General features: G+C 40.0%; 1 protein-coding gene across 6 annotated transcripts in view; it reads right to left on the reverse strand.

The window, feature by feature from the left end:
- The window catches only part of ANO3 (anoctamin 3), a 379,990-nt gene that overhangs the window by 26,415 nt on the left and 330,946 nt on the right, over nucleotides 1–22,629 (reverse strand). For all 6 annotated transcript variants that reach the window (XM_072725370.1, XM_072725371.1, XM_026018612.2 and 3 more), the window contains 4 exons: nucleotides 13,644–13,726; nucleotides 13,072–13,212; nucleotides 12,369–12,533; nucleotides 3,016–3,052 (listed from right to left, as the gene is read on the reverse strand). In XM_072725370.1, coding sequence (XP_072581471.1) covers nucleotides 3,016–3,052; nucleotides 12,369–12,533; nucleotides 13,072–13,212; nucleotides 13,644–13,726 — 426 coding nt within the window. The remainder of the gene's footprint in view (nucleotides 1–3,015; nucleotides 3,053–12,368; nucleotides 12,534–13,071; nucleotides 13,213–13,643; nucleotides 13,727–22,629) is intronic.

The following is a 22,629-nucleotide window of genomic DNA, read 5'->3' on the forward strand; positions in this document are numbered from 1 at the left end:
AATATTATATGTTTCTTTTCATATAAAAAATGTGATAGAACTGAAACTTTGTTTTTTTATGACTTTTGAAAGTAAAATATGTGGTTAAAAATAAATCAAGAAACATAAAGTTTAAAAGATCTTTTAAATAAAAAATGTGTGACCTTTTCCAGGAGGAAAAACTTAATTTCTAATTTGAAGCACAAATTTGCACAGTCTAAAATTACACAGAATACAATGCCATATATATATTTATATGTACCTATAAATATTCAAATATTTAAAAATATGTATTTATATCTATATACACAACATTTTAAACAATATATTAAAAATTAAAGGGATCCCTGGGTGGCGCAGCGGTTTGGCGCCTGCCTTTGGCCCAGGGCGCGATCCTGGAGACCCAGGATCGAATCCCACGTCAGGCTCCAGGTGCATGGAGCCTGCTTCTCCCTCTGCCTGTGTCTCTGCCTCTCTCTCTCTCTCTGTGTGACTATCATAAATAAATAAAAATTTAAAAAAAAGTTATAAAAAATAAAAAAAATAAAAATTAAAAAATAAACAATATGTTAATATTTTTGTTAATTTAAATTAATACTGTCCACTCATTATTAATTTAATAGTTACAAATCCATAGGCATTTTGTCATGAGTTATAGATGGAAAAATCATATATCAAGTGCAAACTTTGGTTCTTCTGGTACTTAACACAAATAACTGTTCTATTTCCTACTATTATGGTCCTCCAAATCACTCCCTTAGGTTGTTTTCATCCTTGGTATAAAATACTTTAAAAGTAAACAAATATAAAGAATCAGAGCTAGAAGAAAGCTTTCAGACAATCTAGTTCAAGTGCATCATTATCCTGCTGAAGAAACTGTAGCTCAGAGGATTTAAGAAAAATGCAACAGATCATTCCCATTTATTGAACACTTGTCACATGTTGGGCAGCCAACCTACAACAGTGAAATAGGAACTGTTATTCTCATTTTACCAATAACAAAATCCGAGACTCAAAAAGACAAAAAACAGAGGAAGAACCAAAGGAAGAGAAGGAAATGGTGGTGGGGGGGATGGGGGACAGAGGAAAAGGAAGAATGAAAAGAGAAAAGTTGCTCACAGTCATGTAATTTCCAAGTGATATGACCACTTATTTCCAGAGCATGACCTAGGAGCTTGTTCTTCCCTCTACACCATGTTCCTTTTGTTATTACTTATACTTGTAAATACATGATAGGGGGAGCAAGAGTCTAGTGATACAGTTATTCCACCATAAGCAAGTGGACGCTGCCACATTTGGGTTTAAATTCTACATATTTAACTTAATTATCTTCATTTTCTAATTCATAAAATAGGGATCCTACTGTCATAAAATTGTGATGTCAGTAGAACAAAATAATGACTGCAGGGTGTCTAGCACAGTGCCTGGCATCTGATGAGTTTTGCAGCAATAAAAGATCACTGCTCAAATAGCTCTGCTTGTCCTCCGAACGGAGAGACCAAAAAATCAAGTTTGATGATAGAAAAAAGACATTTTCAGACACATAAGGTCTCAAGAAATTTACTTTTCAGGCAAAAAAAAAAAAAAAAAAAAAAAAAGGAATTAAGCCAAGACAAAAGAAGACAGAAGGGTCCAAATAGTGGTATCCAATTGATACAACTCAGCATGTGGGAGAGAGGAAGCATAGATGCTGCTGACCACAGGGAGGGTAGGCTCTTGAGAGTGGAGTGAAAGTGGGTTCAGGACGGGTAACTCTAAGAAAACAAAATAAGTAGGAAACCTGATGGCTTTACATATTTAGAGACCATTCAGAATTGAGATGGAAAGTTTGGGATAAATCAAGAAACTACGCTGAAAATTAAAGAAAAAAGTGATATTATTCATTTCATGAAAATATAAAGATTGCATAAGAAAGGAAACAATCATAGACACATCGTGCCTTACATATAAAAGTAGTTATATAGAAACAATGATGTAAACGCTAATTATTAATTTGGCTAAAATTTCAAATTTATTTTATTTTATTTATTTATGATAGGCACACAGTGAGAGAGAGAGAGAGCAGAGACACAGGCAGAGGGAGAAGCAGGCTCCATGCACTGGGGAGCCCGATGTGGGATTCGATCCCGGGTCTCCAGGATCGCGCCCTGGGCCAAAAACAGGCACTAAACTGCTGCGCCACCCAGGGATCCCCTTGGCTAAAATTTCAAATCTGTTGAACAGAACTACTTGGAAGGGGGAGAGACAGTGTGTGTATATCAAGTGATGAGTGGGAAACTGTGCAGGGAAAGAACACTGCAGATAATGTTAAGACCTAAGGCAATAGCTTCCCAAACCTGGAAAGTCCAAGAATGTCAGAGAAATATGTTATTTAGAAACAGGGTAGGAAATAAGAAAAGAAATTGCTAAAATTAAAAAAAAAAGTAATCTCTCAGGAAACTGGAAAATAAGAATGGGTAATGTGGCAAGTACTGGTTTTAATTATAAATTTCTTTTTTTAATACTTTACTTTCTTATTTAAGAGAGAGAGAGAGAGGGAGAGAGACAGCACGCACAAGTGGGAGGGGCAGAGAGAAAGGGAGAGAATTTCAAGCAGACTCCACGCTGAGCATGGAGCCTGACTCGGGGCTTGATCCTAGGACCTGAGCTGAAACCAAGAGTGGGAGGCTTAACTGACTGTGTCCTTAATTATACTCTTTTGCCTTTTAAATTGTGTACATGTAGTATAATATTTCAACAAAAATAAATAGTGGGGGAAAAACCCAAAGAACTGAAAAGGTAGGGGAAGAAAAGCCCTCCCACGTAGGGAGAGGTAGGTTTGCCAGTAAGTCGTAGGAAGGAGATTTTGTAGCAACACGCCGCCTCTCTATAGGTATGCAATATGCTCCAAGTTCCCATGCATGTCTTTCCTTTTGATTGACAATTCACAAAACTGAGGCTGACATTCGAAATGCTAAAGTACACCAAGCAGCCTCCGACTGATACGCCCACATGTTATTCTTTTCCTAAGGAGTGAAGTTAAAACAAAGGACTTACCGAGGTTGGTGAGAAGGTAAGCAATTTTTTCATAAGCCTAGAATGAGAGCAAATAGTGAATGTTATTCTTGTCTTCTAGAAAAGGCTATTTACACTGCTCAAGGAAACATCTATAGTGTATTCCACAAAACGGCTACATTTTTAATCAAGTGGAACATGTTTTAAAACCTACTGCATGGTGCTTTGCAAATATACACACACTAAATGCGTGTGATGTAAACCTGCTATGATTACGTGTCTGTCTATACGCAGACACACTTGATTTCGGTAACAGGAAGCCTTTTTGGGGGGAGCTATCTTTATTTCCACTTTACAAACCAAGGAAATGGGACTTTAAAAAACTTAAAACCTTTTGTAACCAAAGTCATTCAACTGGTCAATGGCTGACATGGGATTGAATCACTCAATTATACGTACTTTTTACCATACTGGAAGGCTGAGTGGGAGGTTGGATTCTTTACTATTGACAAGGAATTTTCCAAACTAACACAAACATAGGGTGCTAGTCCGCATTCCTAAAGAACAACTTTGGTTTGGTGGTTATTTAAAACCAGACCGTAAAAAAAAAAATAAATAAATAAAAATAAAAAATAAATAAATAAATAAAAAAAAATAAAACCAGACCGTAAGTCAAACCTGTTGAATCCATAAGTAAGTCACATGCATGTTATTTTTACAATAACATTTTCCACCTTCCCCCCTGCCCCTACTACTCAGCCTACCACTCGTGCAGACTTAAGGAAAAGAGACATAATGCACAAAATTCCAAGTTAACCTAGTTGGGAAAACACATTTGCTACAGACAGAAGGGTAGTATGTGTTTGTGCGTATATGTTACGTGTACACGTAAATATAACTAATCCCCTAATTCAACAAATTATTCTTTCTATTAGAAATTCCAGTACTCTACCTGTTGGCACGCAAAATTAAAAGGTAGGTATCTGGACATTCTAAAGATTGTTCACCTTCCCTAACGGTTCTTTCCATACAACTATTGTGATTATTCATCTGAGCCATGATTTAAACCTACCCTTTCCTCCGGAGAGTTATCTTGAGACAAAGAGATTATTTGAGCACGAATAATATCATTCCACCTCTCGTGCAGTTTTGTTGTTGCTCTTGTTTTTATTTTTAACTATACATACAAACCACCATTTTCAGATTGCAGAACAAAGATTGCCTTGGATTCATGAGCACCGGAATTGTCTTGGCTGTGACACGTTCTTTGCCATGCCCTATTTTGTTTTTGTTTTTAATTTTTTTTTTGCCATGCCCTATTTATTATGTAACATGATTGCAGAAGGGGCTCCAAGGAGTATAATAGGATAGATGAACAAATCAACAAAGAGTACTCGAGTAGTTCTGCACTTCCAGCACCAAACTGAGTGCCCTCCTGGAGAATGAAAGAAGGTTTTACTTAAATAACTGCTATTCCAAGTATTTGGCAGATGGTAAGTGGTGCATTATATATACACTATTATTTAATTTAGTCCTTACGACAATTTTATCACATAGGTATAATTATCCCCATTTTACAGAACAGGAAACCACTGTTTCGAACGTCGGGTACCTTGCCTAAGGCGACACTACTAAACTAATAGCAAAGTCAGGATTCCTGATGTTGGCTCTCTTGTACCATTTATCCTATGCCTTGTCACAGAAACCATTTCAGATTTTTGTCTTAGTACTTAGCACACAGAACCTGTCTGCAAGCCTGAGATGGGAATATCTACAGCTGATGCCCCCAGTGGATTGTAATATCCTTTGAAAGAATGTTATAAATCACACCAAAAATGCTGTATTACCCCTGGAAATATTGCTCTTGGAAAGCTTTCTGGGGCACCCAAGAAACTGCATCGTCTAAGGCCCAGAAGCTAGCTAACTGGCACCACCGTGATGATGAACTACAAACTCAACCCATGCACACTGACTTGTTAACTCCAAAACCACGAAATGCAGCAAGAAACCATAATTTAGATATATCCACTATATGGTGTATGACAGCAATCATGGGCTGTGTGTGTGTAGGGTGGAAAATGGATATGTATTTGGGGGAGGAGAGAATGAGAGGGGGGCTCAGGGACCCTTGGGGTCACTACACTGTGTATGTACATTATATATATAGATCTCATGTTAGAGAACCTATGCTTTTAAACATCACTCACTCCTGCATTCAGGAAGCTGAAATTCTCTTAGTCATAGATTTTAATTACGTAAAAATATTTGGAATTTCTAATGAGCCATATAGTGAACAGACAGACACAGCCTCTACTTTAACGAACCTTAAATTCCAGTGGTTAGAGACAAGTGAATTGTGTACTTGGTCAGAAAAGGGAAAATACAGCGGGCTGTGTGCACAGAGAAGCGCGGTGGGCACAGAGTATTATTTTATAGTATGGTCAGATGAGCCTCTCTGAGAGGGTAGCATTTGAGCCTAGAGCTCATGCACGAAGCGACAGAGGGAGCCAAGAAGAGATGTGAGCTAAGTACCTTGGAGACGCAGAAACAGTAAGTGCAAAAGCCCTGTGGCGGGATGTGCTCGATGCGTTTCATGAAGCATAAGGCAAGTGGAGGATCAGGAGGGGTGGCAGTAAAGGAGCAAGGTTGTAAGAGATGAGAGAGAGAGACCTCAGAGGAAAACAGGTTTTCAGGGCCTGGTAATCCATGGGAAGGTCTTTAGAATTCATTCTGAGCTGAGAAGTCATCATCTTCCCACTGATGCTTTGTTTTGGGGTGTTACACAGAAATACTTTGGGGGAAAATTTAGAATGGAAAAAGCAGGGAAAGGGCAACCTTTCCTTCCAACCCTTTCCAACCCTTTCCTTCCAACCAGGGGAAGGGGTACACTTGATTTAGTGCTCTTCATCTCTGCGTCAGAGCCTTACAGCCTAACTTGTGCTGTAAAAATGAGCTCAAAACAGAGTTTTTCAGAATCAAAGATAGACTGCTCTTTCCCAATAATCTACCTTTCTGAATTTCTAGAAAGCATGGATATAGACATGAACAAACTAAACAAATATATATTTTTTAAAGCCAGTCTTCTTATTAAATGAGCCAGTTGGCAATACCTCTCTGCCACGTTAAGATGTGTGGTTCAACCCTTTGATTCACCTTATTCCACCATGACCAATTTGCATTGTAATTAGTAACCAAGGTGTTAAGGAAGTTAGGTACATTTGAGGTCTTATGGTTAGGCCCATGAAAGAAACATGCGAATGTATGTTCTCGAATCTAGAGATGGAAATAAATCGCTAATGTGAGAGAGTTCAGAACCAGCACGGAGTACTTTAGTTAAACGTAGTTGGAGCTGCTTTTTTGTTGTAGTTGTTGTTGTTTTGGTTATAGTGTTCACACAGTACATGGATTTTGAAATGAGAAGAGGAATACCAAAAGGTGATAATTCTTTTTTTTTTTTTTTTTTTTAGAGTGGGGAGGGACAGAGGGAGGGAATTTTCAAGCAGACTTCAGATGAACGCAGAGCCCAATGCCAGCTCGATCTCACGACCCATGAGATCAAGACCTGATCCAAAGCCAGGAGTCAGACCCTGAACCCACTGAGCCACCCAGCTGCCCCAAGAGTTCATTCCTTTGTTGACAATACTGAAGTGGTTTAATTGCCTTAATCACAGATACTTCAAACTATAGGGGTATTTCTGCGATGTTTTTCTATTTTTTTCTTTAAAATCACACAGTAATCATGAGACCAGACAGCTGTCATGCTACTGTAACCTGCTCTTTAATTCATTAAAGTTTGATTGTCAAGCAACAAGAATATATATTTTGGAAAAATTTTATGTTTTAAATTTCATTGGAAATTTAAAATCCTCTTGGAAATATTACCTGACACTAACCATGCTGTTTACAGCACTTTTTAAGTACTACAGCATTTTCAGGGCAGCAACAAAAAGGACAAAAAAGGATGGGATTAGTGAAGAGTAGTTATTGGTTTCAAATTCTGGCTTTACAAATTCTATAGATTTTTAGCTATGTGTCTGGTAAGAGGTCTTAAAAAATAAATCGAAGTGTTTTTTTTTGTTGTTGTTGTTCTTTTTTTTTTTAATTGAAGTTTTAATCATTGTTAAATTATTTGCAATTTATCTTTGACATGTAGTTTTTGATCTTGGCTGTGTGTCAAAATGACCTCAGATCTCTCAAACCAGTGATTTCCTAATGCTATTTTAGGGACTGACACGATCAGAATCACTTGGAGAATATTCTGAACGTTTTGTTGTACATACAGATTTCCCAGCTCCACAAAGGAGACTCGGAATGGGTCTCTGGGGTCTCTAGTTTTTCAAGTGTTCCAGGTGATGTGAAGCACAGTAAGAACAGGAAACAATCTTTAAGTTACCTTCATGACCCATAAGATGGACTTGTAATCACATTGTAATTATTTTCACCCTAATTGAATATTTATTTGGGATGCCATGATCTATTTGTTTTGAAAGCTTAGAGGATGCATATTCTTAAATGAGCTGCTTGAAAATCACAAGTGCTGCAAATGTGAAAGACACTGAAAATGCAATGTAACAACAAAATAATTTTGAACAATATTTCGGGACACTAAGATCTTTGGAATGTGAATACTATCCACGATGCTTAGGAAGTTTGGAGAATAAAATATTTAAAGTTTATTAGAAGAATATAGTCTATGTGTCTTTTAGGCCTGGGCAAAGACCTAGAGATAAAAAGTGAGGAGGCCCTGCTTACACCCCCATACTGGGAGCCAAGGCATGCCCCAAGCACTGTAACAGAAGAGCATTCACAGGACCGAGTGGTTAATTCTATCCAGGGAGTCTGAGAAGGAGGGAGAATAGGAATGTCCAAATACCTTGTGAGAAGACTAAACACAGAGAAGGGATTATCTGATTCCACATACGGGATCGAGAGAAAACCTATGGAGCAGTGATCTTTTACTGGAATTTCCAAAGATAAAAAGAATAGCCTCCAAAGAGATAAAAGGGGAAAAGGCGAATAGAGAAAACACTGTGAACCAAGAGCCAGGGCTGTGAGAAAGAATGCCAGGGAGCAAGCAAGCGGCAGTGATTCTGTAGGCCCGAGTGCAGAGTGCGAGGGAGGGAGTGAGATCCAACTTCAAACAAGATGAGAAAGGAAATGGGCTTTGAATAATGGGAGGCCTCTTTGCCATGATAATGAACTTAGAATTTATACCAGAGGCAATGGGAACCCGTTAAGCATTTTTATGTACAAAGCAAAGTGATCAAATCTATGATTTAGAAAGATCCTTCTTTTAAAAGAACATTTATCAGACAGCCCCGGTGGCTCAGCAGTTTAGCGCCTGCCTTCAGCCCAGGGCCTGATCCTGGAGACCCGGGATTGAGTCCCACGTCAGGCTCCCTGCATGGAGCTTGCTTCTCCCTCTGTCTGTGTCTCTGCCTCTCTCTCTCTCTGTATCTCTCATTAATAAATAAATTTTAAAAAATAAAATAATATTTATCAATTTGAAAGAGAGAGAGAGAGCACGAGAGGGAGGGGCAGAGGGAGAGGGAGAGAATCTCAAGCAGACACCCCACTGAGCGCAGAGCCTGACCGGGGGCTGGATCCCATGACCCTGAGATCATGACCAGAGCCCAAATCAGGAGTCAGACGCTTAACTGACTGAGCCACCCAGGCGCCCCAGCAAGGTCCTTCTAAGAGCAGCGTGCAAGGGAGATGAGAAGAGTTGAGAAAGATAGGAAGACTAACCAGTGAGAAGGCTACTGCAACAGGTCAAGCTAGAAATGCCAAGTAGCTGAAGTAAGGAAGTAGAAGTGAGAATGGGGAAGAGGGAATGGGTCAGAGAGACGTCATAGGAGCAAAATTCACAACAGGCACTTGTGATGAAAGAGACAAAAGAAATGCATGGATGACTTAAAATTCATGGCTGTGTACCTTAAATAGTTAAAGTTCCTGATTTAAAAACTCATTTGACTGAAACTATTTTGCCATGCTATATTTCATGACTTCATGCATATGGATGACGGCTGAAAAGCATATTAGATTAGCAGAATATTTTGATTGAGGCCAAACCATCATCTGGAGAATATGGTAGCACAGAAATCCCAAAGTCTAGCTATTAAGAAACAAAAAGCACATTTTTATGTGTTGCTATTTAGTGTTGGTCTGAAAATAGCAAGAGGTAGCATTTGGTATCCTACGTCAATCTTTTTGGTGGTATAATTTTTTTTAAAGAGTTGGCATTTTGATATTAACGATTTTAATTTATGTTTATTTGATTAATATCTTAAATTAATCCTGTGGGTTCAGATAAATCAGATGGGCTGTTTAATGATCTATGAAGTGCCTCAACATCCTGAGTAGGAAGAGATACATAAATTCAGAAGGACATTTAGGTTTTACACTGATTAAATCTGAGGAATATAACATTCTTTCCACATTTGTTGAGTTGGTTGGGTAGTTTATTTCCTTTACGCTAAAAGCCATTTAAAAATATTTTCCTAAATTAGTTGCAAGGGCAAAGGAGAAGTTTTGTGGCTGAATCTACTTCCAACAATATCTAAATGTTTCTGTCAAAATTCCCAACAAGTAGAAATAAATATTTAGAAAAAAGAAAGTCAGTCATGTCTTCTTTCAGGAAGCACGGATGAGTTACAGCGCTAGGAAGTTACATGGGCTCTTGTGGGATTGTGAGGACCTCAAAATATATTTTTAAAGATTTTATTAAATAAATTCATGAGACAGACAGAGAGAGGCAGAGACAGGCGAAGGGAGAAGCAGGCTCCACAAGGGGAGCCCAATGTGGGACTAGATCCCACGACCCTGGGGTCATGGCCTGAGCCGAAGGCAGATGCTCAACCGCTGAGCCACCCAGGTGCCCCCTCAGGATTGTTGTTATCACAAAAATAATACTATCTTCATCTGCCTCAGAGGCCTGATTTCTACCCCTAAGAGATTCACCTCATCTAGTTCAGCCTCTGTTATCTGTACAAACCAGTACTTTGGAAGAAAAAATATCCTGAGCCTCATTAAATATACAGATTAAGTGAGAAGAAGCTGTATCTGAAGCTCATGAGAGAGAAGGCTGTATGTACGTGGGTTCACCGTGATTCTAGGGGACGGGTGGTAACTGAGGAGGGGGCTGGACATGGAGCAGAGTCAGAGTTTAAGGGACTGGTGACTAAGAAGCAACTGGAATAATAGGACATTGGAATCTGGTACATCAAGGGAAACTTTAGCCAAATTTTGATTTTTTTGCACTATCGGTGAAAATATAAAGACTCCTTTTGTAAGGAAAATACATGACGGTGAAAGCTCCCATTTTACTCAATTGCAGGTTCTGATCGTGACAAGTTCTTCAAACTAATGAAAAGATAGTTATTCCACTGCACTGGGTAGGACTCGAGGACTGGATCCTGGGCCTGGAGGCTCTGTTCCCAGTGTTGTCATGCTTGCCTTCCCAAGCAAAAGTTAATGACACGCATTCGGCTTCTTCATTTTTTTCCCCCTGTCTGTGAAATCCTTTCCATCTTCAAGAATATTAGGCCAGTTCATTAATTCACTCAAGACGTTTTTGAAGACCAGTAGGTCTTTGGAACAAACTGTCAGACACAGGAACACAGCGTACTCTTTTGAAGGCACTAATAATGGATGGTGAGGGGAATAAATAGACATGAGACCATTAACAATGATTGCCTCCAAAGGGTACAGTTAGTTTATGATAAGAAGGGACAGGAGAGGCATTTTAGGTAGAAAATAGTGACTTTTCTTGATATTTGTACTGTTTTCATCGTGTCAGTACTTTACATGATAACAGTGTATTGATTTTATAATTCAAAACTAAAAGAGATAAAAACAGTAAACTTCAGAAAGACGAAAATACATTAAAAAACAAGTAAGACTGCTGAAAATTAGCATAGTGGTATGATTTTTGCATGAACAAATTAAATATTTCAAATTTTCTTATATTTAATCAAAAGACATAATACAACATCTTAAATGTGATTCTACTTCTATAGACAACTCCAAGTACTTAAACATGTATGAAAGGGTAATAGGTAACAGTTAAACAAAAAAGGTGAAAAATTATGAATAAATCACTGCAGGTGTGGTCCGAAGAATTTAGAAAGCCCATAGAAAAGATCCTTGGCATTTCTATACCAATGAATATTGAAGATTAATACATAAACTCTATGATTTAAAGATGAAAAGAAAGGGAAAAAATAAAATGTTGGTATTTGAAACGCCAAAGATTAGAATTCAGAGATGTTATGTGGTATGGTGAGATCACACAGATTGAGTGCTAATCTTTGCTTTGCCTGTGTCCAATGTCCACTGCTTTTTATCAGGACACCAAGTTGAGGAACTGGCATCACAAAGTGATGAGAGCCTGGGCAGTATAGGAGGGCAGGGCACACACAGGAATAGTGAGTGTGTGCATGCGTGCACGCACACGTTCTGGAATGCCGCTGGGCCACTGGGAAACCTTTTCTCTACCTGGTGAAAGACCGAATTTAAAAAGTGAGTCAAAGCTGCTACCTAGGTGGCTGTGGTTTTATGGGTGACTCATATATAAAGTAAAAATAAAGTACATTCCATCCATTTCTAACTTATTCCAAATTTTACATCATAGTAGAACGTTTTAAAAATAAAGGTTATTCTTTTCTGATTATAAATCGAAGCCTACATAGAGATACACATTTGAAAGGACCAAAAAAAAAAGTTACATTAAATCAAATATTATCCGACTACTGAGAGATGACCGTTATTAACATTTTATTGTTATTCCTCATAGTTTCAAAATGAAAAAGAAAGAAAGAAAGAAAGAAAGAAAGAAAGAAAGAAAGAAAAAAGGAGGAAGAGAAAGGATGGAAGGAAGGAGGGAATGAGGGAGGAAGGCAGGCAGGAAGAACGGAAGGAGAAAAATGCTTAGACCTAGAGAAAGAAAAGGGAGTAGCTATTTTCTATTTCACAGGAGGCCTTGGAAGTAACAAACCTTCTATTTCAAAGAGATTTTCTTATACCTTTGTAACAGATTCTCCACTGAGGTTCAGTTTTTTGAAATAATTTTTGGATCAAAAAATCCCTTAATTGAATGAAAAGAGCATAGCACTTTTACTAGCACACACTAGACCCTCAATGAATAGAAGTTTTCACTAACCAAGACTATAAATTCAAAGGACAAGGAAGACAATACAACTGTTATTGATTTTAATTTAAATAAAATCCATCATCCAAACCACATAGATGACTTTTTTTCACTAAACTAGGTTGTCATTGATGAAAATGTGGGTTGGGCTCATTTGGCCTCCTAGAAATACAATCCAAGCATGAAGGAAGCATAGACCTCTCCCCTACCCATGGCTTTTCACCTTTTGAAAACTGTCAACACTTACAAGATTCAGTGCCATGATGATTACAAAATTGATACAGACAGCAGCAGCTGATGTTGCAAACTGCCAGTGTTGTTTGATGAAATTCCACTTGAATGATGCAAACTGTTCCATGACAACCAGGCGATAGACCACAACAGCAAACACTGCAGTGATCACCAAAGAAATCTGCAATATGGAAGACCAGAGAAGATGTCCGTATTTTGCATAATTCACAAAACAAAAGCAATACCCTAGACCAATATACTGCCCCACATACTCCCCGGAGCGAAAGGAATTTATTTTTCCAAGAAAGGATGAAAAAAAAATCATTTTTTTTCCTTTAAGGAATTGAGTCCCCTGAGAGCCAAAATACACAGTACAAGATTTAAACTGTTCAGATTTCCACTTTTAAGTGGAATGCTTAGTTTTAATTAATCAGGGCAAACTCATATAATTTCCATTTTACCTGAGATAATCTTTGTTTCTTCCAAAGAGTGTTTTATTTAAAGATATGCCCAAATTCTCTTTGTAATCACTCCATGGATTTCCATGATTTTAATTTTGTTTAATAGTATGTGTTGAAGGTACTGAACTGGATATGGTTTGACCCTGAGGGTCACACAATGAGACGATATTAGAACTTCCTTTTTTTTTTTTTTTTTTTTAGAACTTCCTTTTAAATGAGGAATCCCATGACATTCTGAAATTGATGTTTGTACTTTACCATGAAGAATATTCCTGAGATAGAAACAAGAAGACGAGTGATTTTGTCTGAGGAAGGCTGATGTGGCTCAGGTTTTCCACTGATGGGATTCACTCTCTCCATCTTGTAATACTTGGCTTCAAACTGGGGACGGAGTGTTTCCTGTAAGAGAAACTAAAGTTACCTACCTATTAGGTAGACATAAATTTAAAAAAAAAAAAAAAATCACCCAGGAGTTGGAACAAAATTCCTGGATTTTGGCCTACTTTTAAAACAAGTCTTGGAAAAGAAATAACTTTAAAAAAATAAAATGCAAATTATTTTCTAAATAAACCCTAAACTCTATTTTCATCAACACGATTTTCCACTACTGTAATTTTAGGAAACATTGTGGAAGTGCTTTGAAAAAAAATTACATTACTTCATCAATGATTTCGCTTAACTTCATGAAATAGAAATCTCGTTAGTAAAAAACATCAAAGGAAAACCTAAAAGCTATTTAGCTGCTTCCAGCTTGGATGTTAAGGACAGCGAATAATTTTCCACATCATGTTATTCCAGTTTTCCTGTCTCCTGGTTTCCTAACATCTTACCTCCTCTTCTTCCCATTCAATAAGGTCCCAAGTATAAGTCAGGGTACTTCTTCTCCTTTTCCAAAACTCCAAGAAGACTGTGGCTGTAGACAATAATAATGTTGTTGTTGTTATTATTATTATTCTTCTTTACCCAACCACATCACATTCTATCATCATTGCTTTTCTTTTTTGGATTAATGCATTTCTACCATATTATTAAATCATTAAAATAGATTAAATTTGTATTTAATTTATATAATTGGACTTCTGTCTTTCCTACAACCTATCCTCCCTGTCTCTGAACACTGCAGTGAGCATGAACTCCTAGAGAGTAATTTTTTTTAACAGATTAAATAAGCATAGACCTTTGCTAGCCTGGCCTGTCAAAGTGATGCTCTATTAGTGAGCTAAATATATATTGTTCCTTTGACTTGTATATGCTTATTCAAAATCATATAAAAGACCTAAAGAAAGCCTTCCCCAGCCAGAAATGACAATAAAGACTAGATCATACTACTCTAGGACACAGAGAGGGATGGTGTGGGGGAGAGAGAGAGAGAGAGAGAGAGAGAGAGAGAGAGAGAGAGCGCACAAGGTTACGGTGAAAGGAGAAGAAAGGAAAAAAGACCAGAGAAGACACTCTTGGATGAATATCCTAGGTGAGCTCAGCATGGACTAGAGAGGACTCAATGGAAAAAGTAAAGGAATGCCTGAACCATTAACTGGATTTCCTGTGCCAACTGTTAAGAGAAAGATTGCTTTCTTTTTAATAAGAAATATTACAGCATTCAAGACTTTGTGGACATCATTAAGACCTCACAGGTGCATTTTAAAAAACTATTCATCTATCCATCCATCCATCCATCCATCCATCCAACCATCTGCCCACCCATCCATCCACTTGCTGTTCTTATTTTGGGCAAGGCACTCTAACCTCAAGGATCTCCTTATCGAGTAGACAGTTATCTAAATAAAGTTAACTTACATTGGAGTAAGAGTTATAATGCAGGAAGGATTATACTGGAAACATAGAAACACATGCTTTTGGGAAAACACCACCATCACCATAAGCAGCACAGAGCAAAGGAGTGAGCGCTTCTTCTCTGTCCGTGGTTACTCTCCTCCTGCCTTCAATGCAAAAGAAGGCCAGGGGAAGCTGATTCTGAGGTTTTGTTCTTTTTCCTTTATCAGTAGAAATCAGCCCTCATAGTGGTTAGAAAACACAAGGTTCACAATCACATTACGTTACATTTTTATCAGTCTTCAAAATGTACAAAGTGCCTTCTCACATATGATTTAATTTTGTCACTTTCATAACACCAGCAGATCTGGCAGGAGTTACTGTCATCAGATTTTTGAAACAAAGATATAAACGTACTGGGTCTAAGATCATATAGCCAATAAATGGCAGAGTCAGGACAGAAACTCTTGCTAATTATTGTCCAGACGGTCTTCATATTTTTAATTTTCCCCCCAGGCCTACTATACGTGCTACCTACTGATTTTCTGTAAAGTCTTTAAAGAGGAGATAAGGCTAAAAGAATCGAGATAGCCAAGATCCACTGACAGGAAGACAAATGAGGTTTTCCAAATACTGTATCTGCCATAAAAGAGAGTTGGCCATAATCATTGTTATGATCTAGAACTTAAAAAATAAGCGGGACATAGAGGAAGTATATTGAAGAAGAGACACAGAGAAATAATTTATTATGAAAGGAAAACCGAAGAAGAAAAAAGCGCTGTGCTAAATAAGCAACTATAACATGCAGTGATCAAAAGCCTGGGGCGTAAAGTCTTTCATACAATCCATGCGGGATGTGCAATAAAATTCTAATTATCACTGATCTCAGCCAACTTTTCAAATTCCAATGTGTCACGTGGTCATTTCTTCATTTATCTTTCCAGAATAAACTTTGCCTAGAAGCATCTCCCAGAAAATCTAAGAAATGAAGGAAATCTGGGTTTTGTGAGCCTGAAAACTGGCTTTGCCTAGAAGCATCTCCCAGAAAATCTAAGAAATGAAGGAAATCTGGGTTTTGTGAGCCTGAAAACTGGCTTTGGTGTAATTTTAACTTTTTTTTTTAAAGATTTTCTTTATTTGACAGGGAGGGAGAGCACCAGCAGGGGGAGCAGCAGGCTCCCGGCTGAGCAAGGAGCCTGCTGTGGGCTCCTGGGATCATGACCTGAGCTGAAGGCAGATGCCTAACCGACTGAGCCATCAGGCGCCCAAATGCTCACAAATGTTTTTACTTTAAATTTCAATAATACACGAGGCTTTGTGTTAAAAATCCATTCTCAGCTTGAGATACATTTATTTTATTCACAGATCATTTAAACTCTCAAATGAATCAATATTCTCACTTAAAATTTTGTTTTAATTAGAAAGAGGGCACGTGGAGTAATGTACCCGTATGCTGGGGCACCTGTGTGGCTCAGGCCACCAACTCTTGATTTGGGCTTAGGTCATGATCTCAGGGTCATGAGATTGAGCCCTTTGTCAGGCTCTGCACTGAGCGTAGAACCTGCTTGGGATTCTCTCCCTCTCCCTTTGCCTCTACCCACTACTCTTTCTGTCTAAAAAAAAACCATTAAAGGGGATCCCTGGGTGGCTCAGCGGTTTAGCGCCAGCCTTCGACCCAGGACGTGATCCTGGAGTCCCAGTATCAAGTCCCAGGTCGGGCTCCCTGCGAGAAGCCTACTTCTCCCTCGGCCTGTGTCTCTGCGTTTCGCTCTCTGTGTTTCTCATGAATAAATAAAATCTTTAAAAAAAAAACATTAAATTATCAGCATGCCGAACATCAACGAAGGAAGGAAATTTCGTACACTTACTAATCCCTACTAAACTTAATACAAATAAAATCAATAATAAAAGTAGCTAAGTTTGAAAATTAGAATAGTAGTTGCTTCTAGGGCTGTGGTGACTGGCAGGTGGCATTAGGAAACCACCGAAGGTGATGGAAATATTCCATATTTTAGCAGGAGAGGTGACACTACAAGTTTAGATCATTTTTCAAGAGTGATCGAAATACACCAAGAATCTGTAGATTTCACTCTACGTAAATTATACCTCAAATACCAGATTTTAGAAAGTAAATAACTTTGAAAATACCAAGTGATTAATAATATCAATGGCCTGTACCCTTATGGCAACCCGGTAGCTCCCCCCAGGTTTACAGCAGGAGGCTCTGAGCTTGCAGTGAGGACCACACAAGGAGGTGGGATGCTGGGAAGACCGCATCTCGTCGCACAGACAGTTTCGGGGCAGATGCAAACCCAAATTATGAACTTGGGGGATTAGACTGGACCTGAAGACTACGCTGAGCATTAAGGAGGCCTGCGCAGCACCCTGACACAACGACATCAAAGAGCCATGGAAAGAAGAAATGGTTTTATATACACCAAGACCTGACAAGAAGGGTGGAGTAAAAGCATCCAGCGGAAGTGACCTCAAGGTCCTCTCAGGGGGGGACACGTGTGGCCTCGCATAAATGCAGTAGGAAAGACTGGGCCTTACTCTGAACTGCTAACTGCTAACTGCTAAACGCACTCGAGTTCCAATAATTCATAATCACATAAACCACCACACTGCCCTGAGTCATCAGCAAGGTTTGTCCCACTGGCCCACCCTTTGTGCCCTAAACGGTAGTAGGTTGCAAGTGACAGAAATGTGAGATGAAGAGACTAAACGCTTCAAGGCCTCAATTCAGTGACTCTGTTCTTCCAGAAGCATTCTCTGAACTGGACCCCTTTCCTGGTGGCAGAGGATGAGAAAAGGGGTTGAGCTGGCCTCTAGTTCAGGACTGAAAGACGGAAATAGGAATTTCAAGAACAAAGAGGAATCTTTGAAGGGCTCCATGAATCGGTGACTTAAAAAAAAAAAAAAAAGGATGTCATAAATCATGAAAGTGACAAGCAAACTTTACTCATTTTATTGTAATTGGTGGTGAAAAGTCTGGCATGAAGTAACGTGGAAGGACAGAGACACGATGGCTCAGGATGAGCAGGGTGACAGAGACCGTGAGATGGTAAAGAGGACGGGGGGCATATTAAACGGCCCTAATGCAAAAGCGAAAATGCTTTAAAAATAAGGTGTACGGGCACTGAGGAGGGCACTCGACAGGATGAGCACTGGGTGTCATACTCTATGTCGGCAAATTGAATTTAAATAAAATAAAATAAAAATTTTAAAAACGGAAGACATAGAGAGGGAAAGCCATTTCACTTAGAGGGGTGTGTCACTATAAATAGGGGTGTAGGTGGGGTCATAGACATTTATAGTATATACTGCGTACAGAGTACAGGTGTCCACTTGTCGTGTATGCATGACAAGTGGCTGGGGGATCAGACGTGTGACGGCTATGCACACGGGGCGCCCGGCTGCATATACGCCCAAGTGTCCATGCTAGTTGTCTGCGGAAACAGATCATGGAGCACTTGGATTCCCTACAAAGGACACGGTGATTGTACAAGAAGTACCAGCCCCCTACCTTCTTTTGACCTCTTCGTGTATGCAGTGAATCAACTCTTCCCCTTGGTCCGGTGAAACTGGGTTGGAGATGGGGTAGGAGGACAAGAGGCCTGCACTGGGGAGGAGCATTTTGATATCGGGGGAAAGCCAGCTTTCACATGAGTCACGGAGGTGGGAGGACTATGCTGGAAAAGCTGAGGATGACGCTGCGCACTTCTGTTCCTTGGCAACTGTACATTGTATTTGTTTTCTTACTCCTGCCTCTCAGACCACAAAAGATGAGACTGACACATCTTGCTATGCTGGGTATCAAGGAAATTATCTATAAATATTAGGACCATGTTAGGCCTTAGAATCAAGATGAAGGGGCCTCTTTCTTGCCATAGTAGAACAACAAAGATGCACGTGTTGCATCTTGAACTTCCATTTATTATAGTCTACTTCTTTTTTTTTTTTAAGATTTTATTTATTTATTCATGAGGCATGAAAGAGAGAGAGGAGAGACACAGGCGGAGGGAGAAGCAGGCTCTGTGCAGGGAGCCCAATGCGGGACTCGATCCCAGGACCCTGGAATCTGAGCCCAACGTAGAAGCTCAACCACTGAGCCACCCAGGTCCCCCCCTCATGTCCATTTCCAATGGCTTTTCTACGTGATCCAAAGTCAACGGCACAGAGTGACCAAATCATAAAGTTATGCATCTCAAAGAGGTTAAACTCTTTTTTTTTTTTAGTAAGCTCTGTGCCCAGTGTGGAGCCCAATACAGGGCTTGAACTCGTGACCCAGAGACTGAGGCCTGAGCCAAGATCAAGAGTCAGAAGCTTAACTGACTGAGCCACCCAGGCGCCCCTCAAAGAGGTTAGATTCTATATGTAGTTTGTTCCAAGTTATTCCTTTCTTTTTTTAAAGATTTTATTTATTTATTTGAGAGAGAAAGAACACACACAAGTAGGGGGAGGGGGCAGAGGGAGAGGGAGAAGCAGACTCCCCACTGAGCAGAGAGCCCGATGCGGGACTCGATCCCAGGACCCCAGGAGCATGATCTGAGCTGAAGGCAGACACTCAACCAACAGAGCCACCCAGGCGCCCCCAAATTATTTATTTCAAATGTATAGATAACAAGGCCCCGAGTGGTTGATAAGCAACACTGGCCTTCTAGAAACCTGCCAAAGCATCTACCATACTTCACCTCACTTTCCCCTATATTTTCTTTGTCCTGCCCTTGAAGTTAGGTTTTGAAGTTAGGTTCTTTGTTTTTAGTGCTTGGCACACCCACATAGTCAAGAACTGCTACGTCAAGCTGAATTATTGATCCCGTGAGGGGGCCTCCAACTCCTGGCCAAGTGCCCACTAGAGGTGCACGACCATCGCTTCAACGTCTTGACAGCGACGTTGCTGACTGCCACAGGGTGGGGCTCCTGGGGGTGGGGCAGGGGAAGCAGGACAATTCCAGACCCAAATGGAGTTGATATGTCTGAATTCGGAGAACAGAAGGGAAGTCCAAGTATTGTTTTCACCCGAAGACATGAAGACCTAAAGCCTCCTTGGAAGAAGACCCGGCTGAAACAACAGTTTATGGGAGACGGCCTCTGCGATTGCCAGTGCAGGGAACACCCAAGCACCACCAGAGACTTTCTTCCATCCCCCAGATTTATTTTCAGCAACGTCCTGAGGCATAATGTGCCTTTCCCCACACAGTGTTGCAACCTCACTCTGCGTGAGGTAGAAACAGAAACCCCACAGAACAGGTCCTACAGTCGGCAGGAGGGCCGCCGACGTGGAACACTTGACGCTGCCCAGGGACAGCCACCTTCTTTCTTCTTCTTCTTCTTTTTTTTTTTTTTTTGTTCTTCCCCATTAGCACCTTACAAAAATGTAATTAATGGGGTTCCTCCCCTCCATATAAAGCAGGCTAACCAATATAAAGGGCTGAAAGATGAGTGAAGCCAGCGACAGATTTGGAGTATTTGGGCTGAAGGCTGCTTGACACAAGCGCCCCGGGAGCCGGTTAGTCCAGACTTGCCTGGCTTGTGAAATTTCCTCCTTGTCTAAGGACATGCAGTCTCGGTGGCGCTTGCCTTCCAGTTTCCCTCCTCTCCTTCCTCCCTAACCACATCCAACGGTAAGGGAAACAGCAGACATTTAGGTTCGAAATAGGCGGGAAGGCCAACATTTGAACCCTAATTTGCTGAAAATCCTCACCAGTCCCTAAAATCAGGCTGGATAGTTTTTCCCCCTTGGGGAAATTCTTTTTTTTTTTTTTTTTGGAAATTCATTTAAAAGTATGAAGCCACACAGAGACAGCATGATGTTATATTAGAATACAGTGAGAAGTCTCAGGACAGTCTCGACCAGAGCAGACTCTGAACTGAACCTTGATGCGCAGAGTCCCTTGAAAGCGGACCCTTGTCACTCCCTGTGGCACTGGAGTCCGCTCAAATAAAAGCTTGTCAGCTTCTGCCAGGAATTTTTGTAAAATATAACGTAGCCTTTTAAGCACAGGATTAGTTTTTCTGAGGCCCTTTCTTCAATCTTACCGTTCAACTATTTGACAGGCTTAAGTTCTCTGAGTCCGTTGAACCTTTTCTGATTACAAATGTAGAAACACCAGTAAAAATAACCGGAGCAGCACCTTTGTGGGGTTCCCTTCTGAAGCACAGGGGCCTAGGAGCGCCTGTCCTAGAGGAGGGCTTCAGTACATGTGCGCCGAGTGAATGAATTAAAACTATGAAGAAGAACCTCCGAGTCACCGACAATGTCCCCATTGATAAACAGCGTCATTATTGAGATGTTGCTAATTCCGTCCCGGGTTGTTCTTGAACAGCACAGTTAGGGCAGGTATGAGGCCGACGCTCAAAGGTATGGCCACACTGGTTGCTAATTCATGACTGAAAAAGGGGAAAGCAAGCTCCTCACCGAGTCCCTGGCTTGCCTTGCCCTGCCCCGCGCTGGCCTGTCCTTCCCAGGAAGGCTTCACCAGGACAGGGTGGATACCTGGATACCTGTCCCCGTCACCCCTGAACAGCACGGCCTCCCACCAAGTGCTCCAAAACTAGGGCTGTGTTCCTTCCGACCGGCCGGTGCCAGGGCCCTGACCACTGCCAAATGTAGGCCCTTCCGCCTTGGAGGCCGCCCTCTGGGAGTGGGTGCAGGCCCATGACACCCCGTACTTGGCACCACAGGTGAGTGGCAGCCGCTATCAGGGAAACGACTAGCTTCGCTTTTATAATCAACACGATGCAACTTACCTTCTTGATCAAGTCACAGCGATCCTCAAAAAACAAAACAAAACATAACAACAAAGCAAAACAAAACATCTAGGAAAGGCAGTGCGGTGCTGGAAGAAGAACATGGCTTGGGGTAGGAATGTTCTGGGTTTGAAAGCCGCCTATACCTTCCTAATCGGGTGACGAATGCCTTGACTAATGTCTACGTAATGAGAACCCTCCAGTTTCACAACGTACAGCGACAAGAGTAAAATCATCTTTATAGGGGCATTGAGTGAAATAAGTGAGGTGCAGTTTGTAAGTGGTCTAATGATGCTTAATTCATTATAATATAATAAATTATATTATTACAGTGTAATAAATTACAATAACCTGTTTTTTTCCGACATTCTGTTCATCGTTGTACGTAGGAAACTTTATATAGACAAAGTTCTTGGTTTCTGCTGCATAAGAGATACACAATATAAAATATACTTCATAAAATTTAAACATATTGTATATCTTCCTGCAGGAAAAAGAAATCTATTGACATTTATTTATATTTTAATTGTTCCACAAATTCAGTCTTGCTCAGTTTCCGCATACTTTCTTCTGCCCATATCCTAGCAAATGATTTAGATTGTCCTTTTCCCTTCTTTTGTATTTAAGATCGTAAAACTGCTTCTAGAGTAAATAATTTGATTCAGAGCTTCCTGTTTTTGAGAGCACAGTTGTCTATTCCTACAGAAAGCGGTGAAAATGAGTGAGAGAAGCAGAAAAGCAGAAAAAAGGTGAAAATGAGTTGCATCGTATTCCTGAAGAAGAAGAGAACGAGCCTTTACTGAGCACCTACAACATCCCAGACTTTGTTCTAGTTATTTCTAACCAGTATCATTTCCACAACAATCCAGGTAAAATACAAGATAATCTCATTCAGTTGATATGCAAATTGCAGGTCTTGGAGATTAAATAAGATGAGGAAGAATATCTTCTTGGAGGAAGATATTTGGCTGAAATTCAAATCCAGATCCAAATGCTGACCTTTTTCTGTGCCCCCCCCCCCCAAAAAATGAATTACTCCAAATGTGGTTTGGGATAGAACTTTCCGAGCTATATAATTTGCAATGTCTTTCCGGGAAGAAATTAACATCACAGATGAAATGTTTAAGCATCTTTCTTTCTTTCTTTCTTTCTTTCTTTCTTTCTTTCTTTCTTTCTTTCTTTCCTTCTTTCTTTCTTTCTTCTTTCTTTCTTTTTTCTTTTCTTTCTTCTTTCTTTCTTTCTTTCTTTCTTTCTTTCTTTCTTTCTTTTTTCTTTTCTTTCTTCTTTCTT

Source organism: Vulpes vulpes, chromosome 11, assembly GCF_048418805.1.
Source record: "Vulpes vulpes isolate BD-2025 chromosome 11, VulVul3, whole genome shotgun sequence".
In the NCBI taxonomy this organism is placed as follows: domain Eukaryota; kingdom Metazoa; phylum Chordata; class Mammalia; order Carnivora; family Canidae; genus Vulpes; species Vulpes vulpes.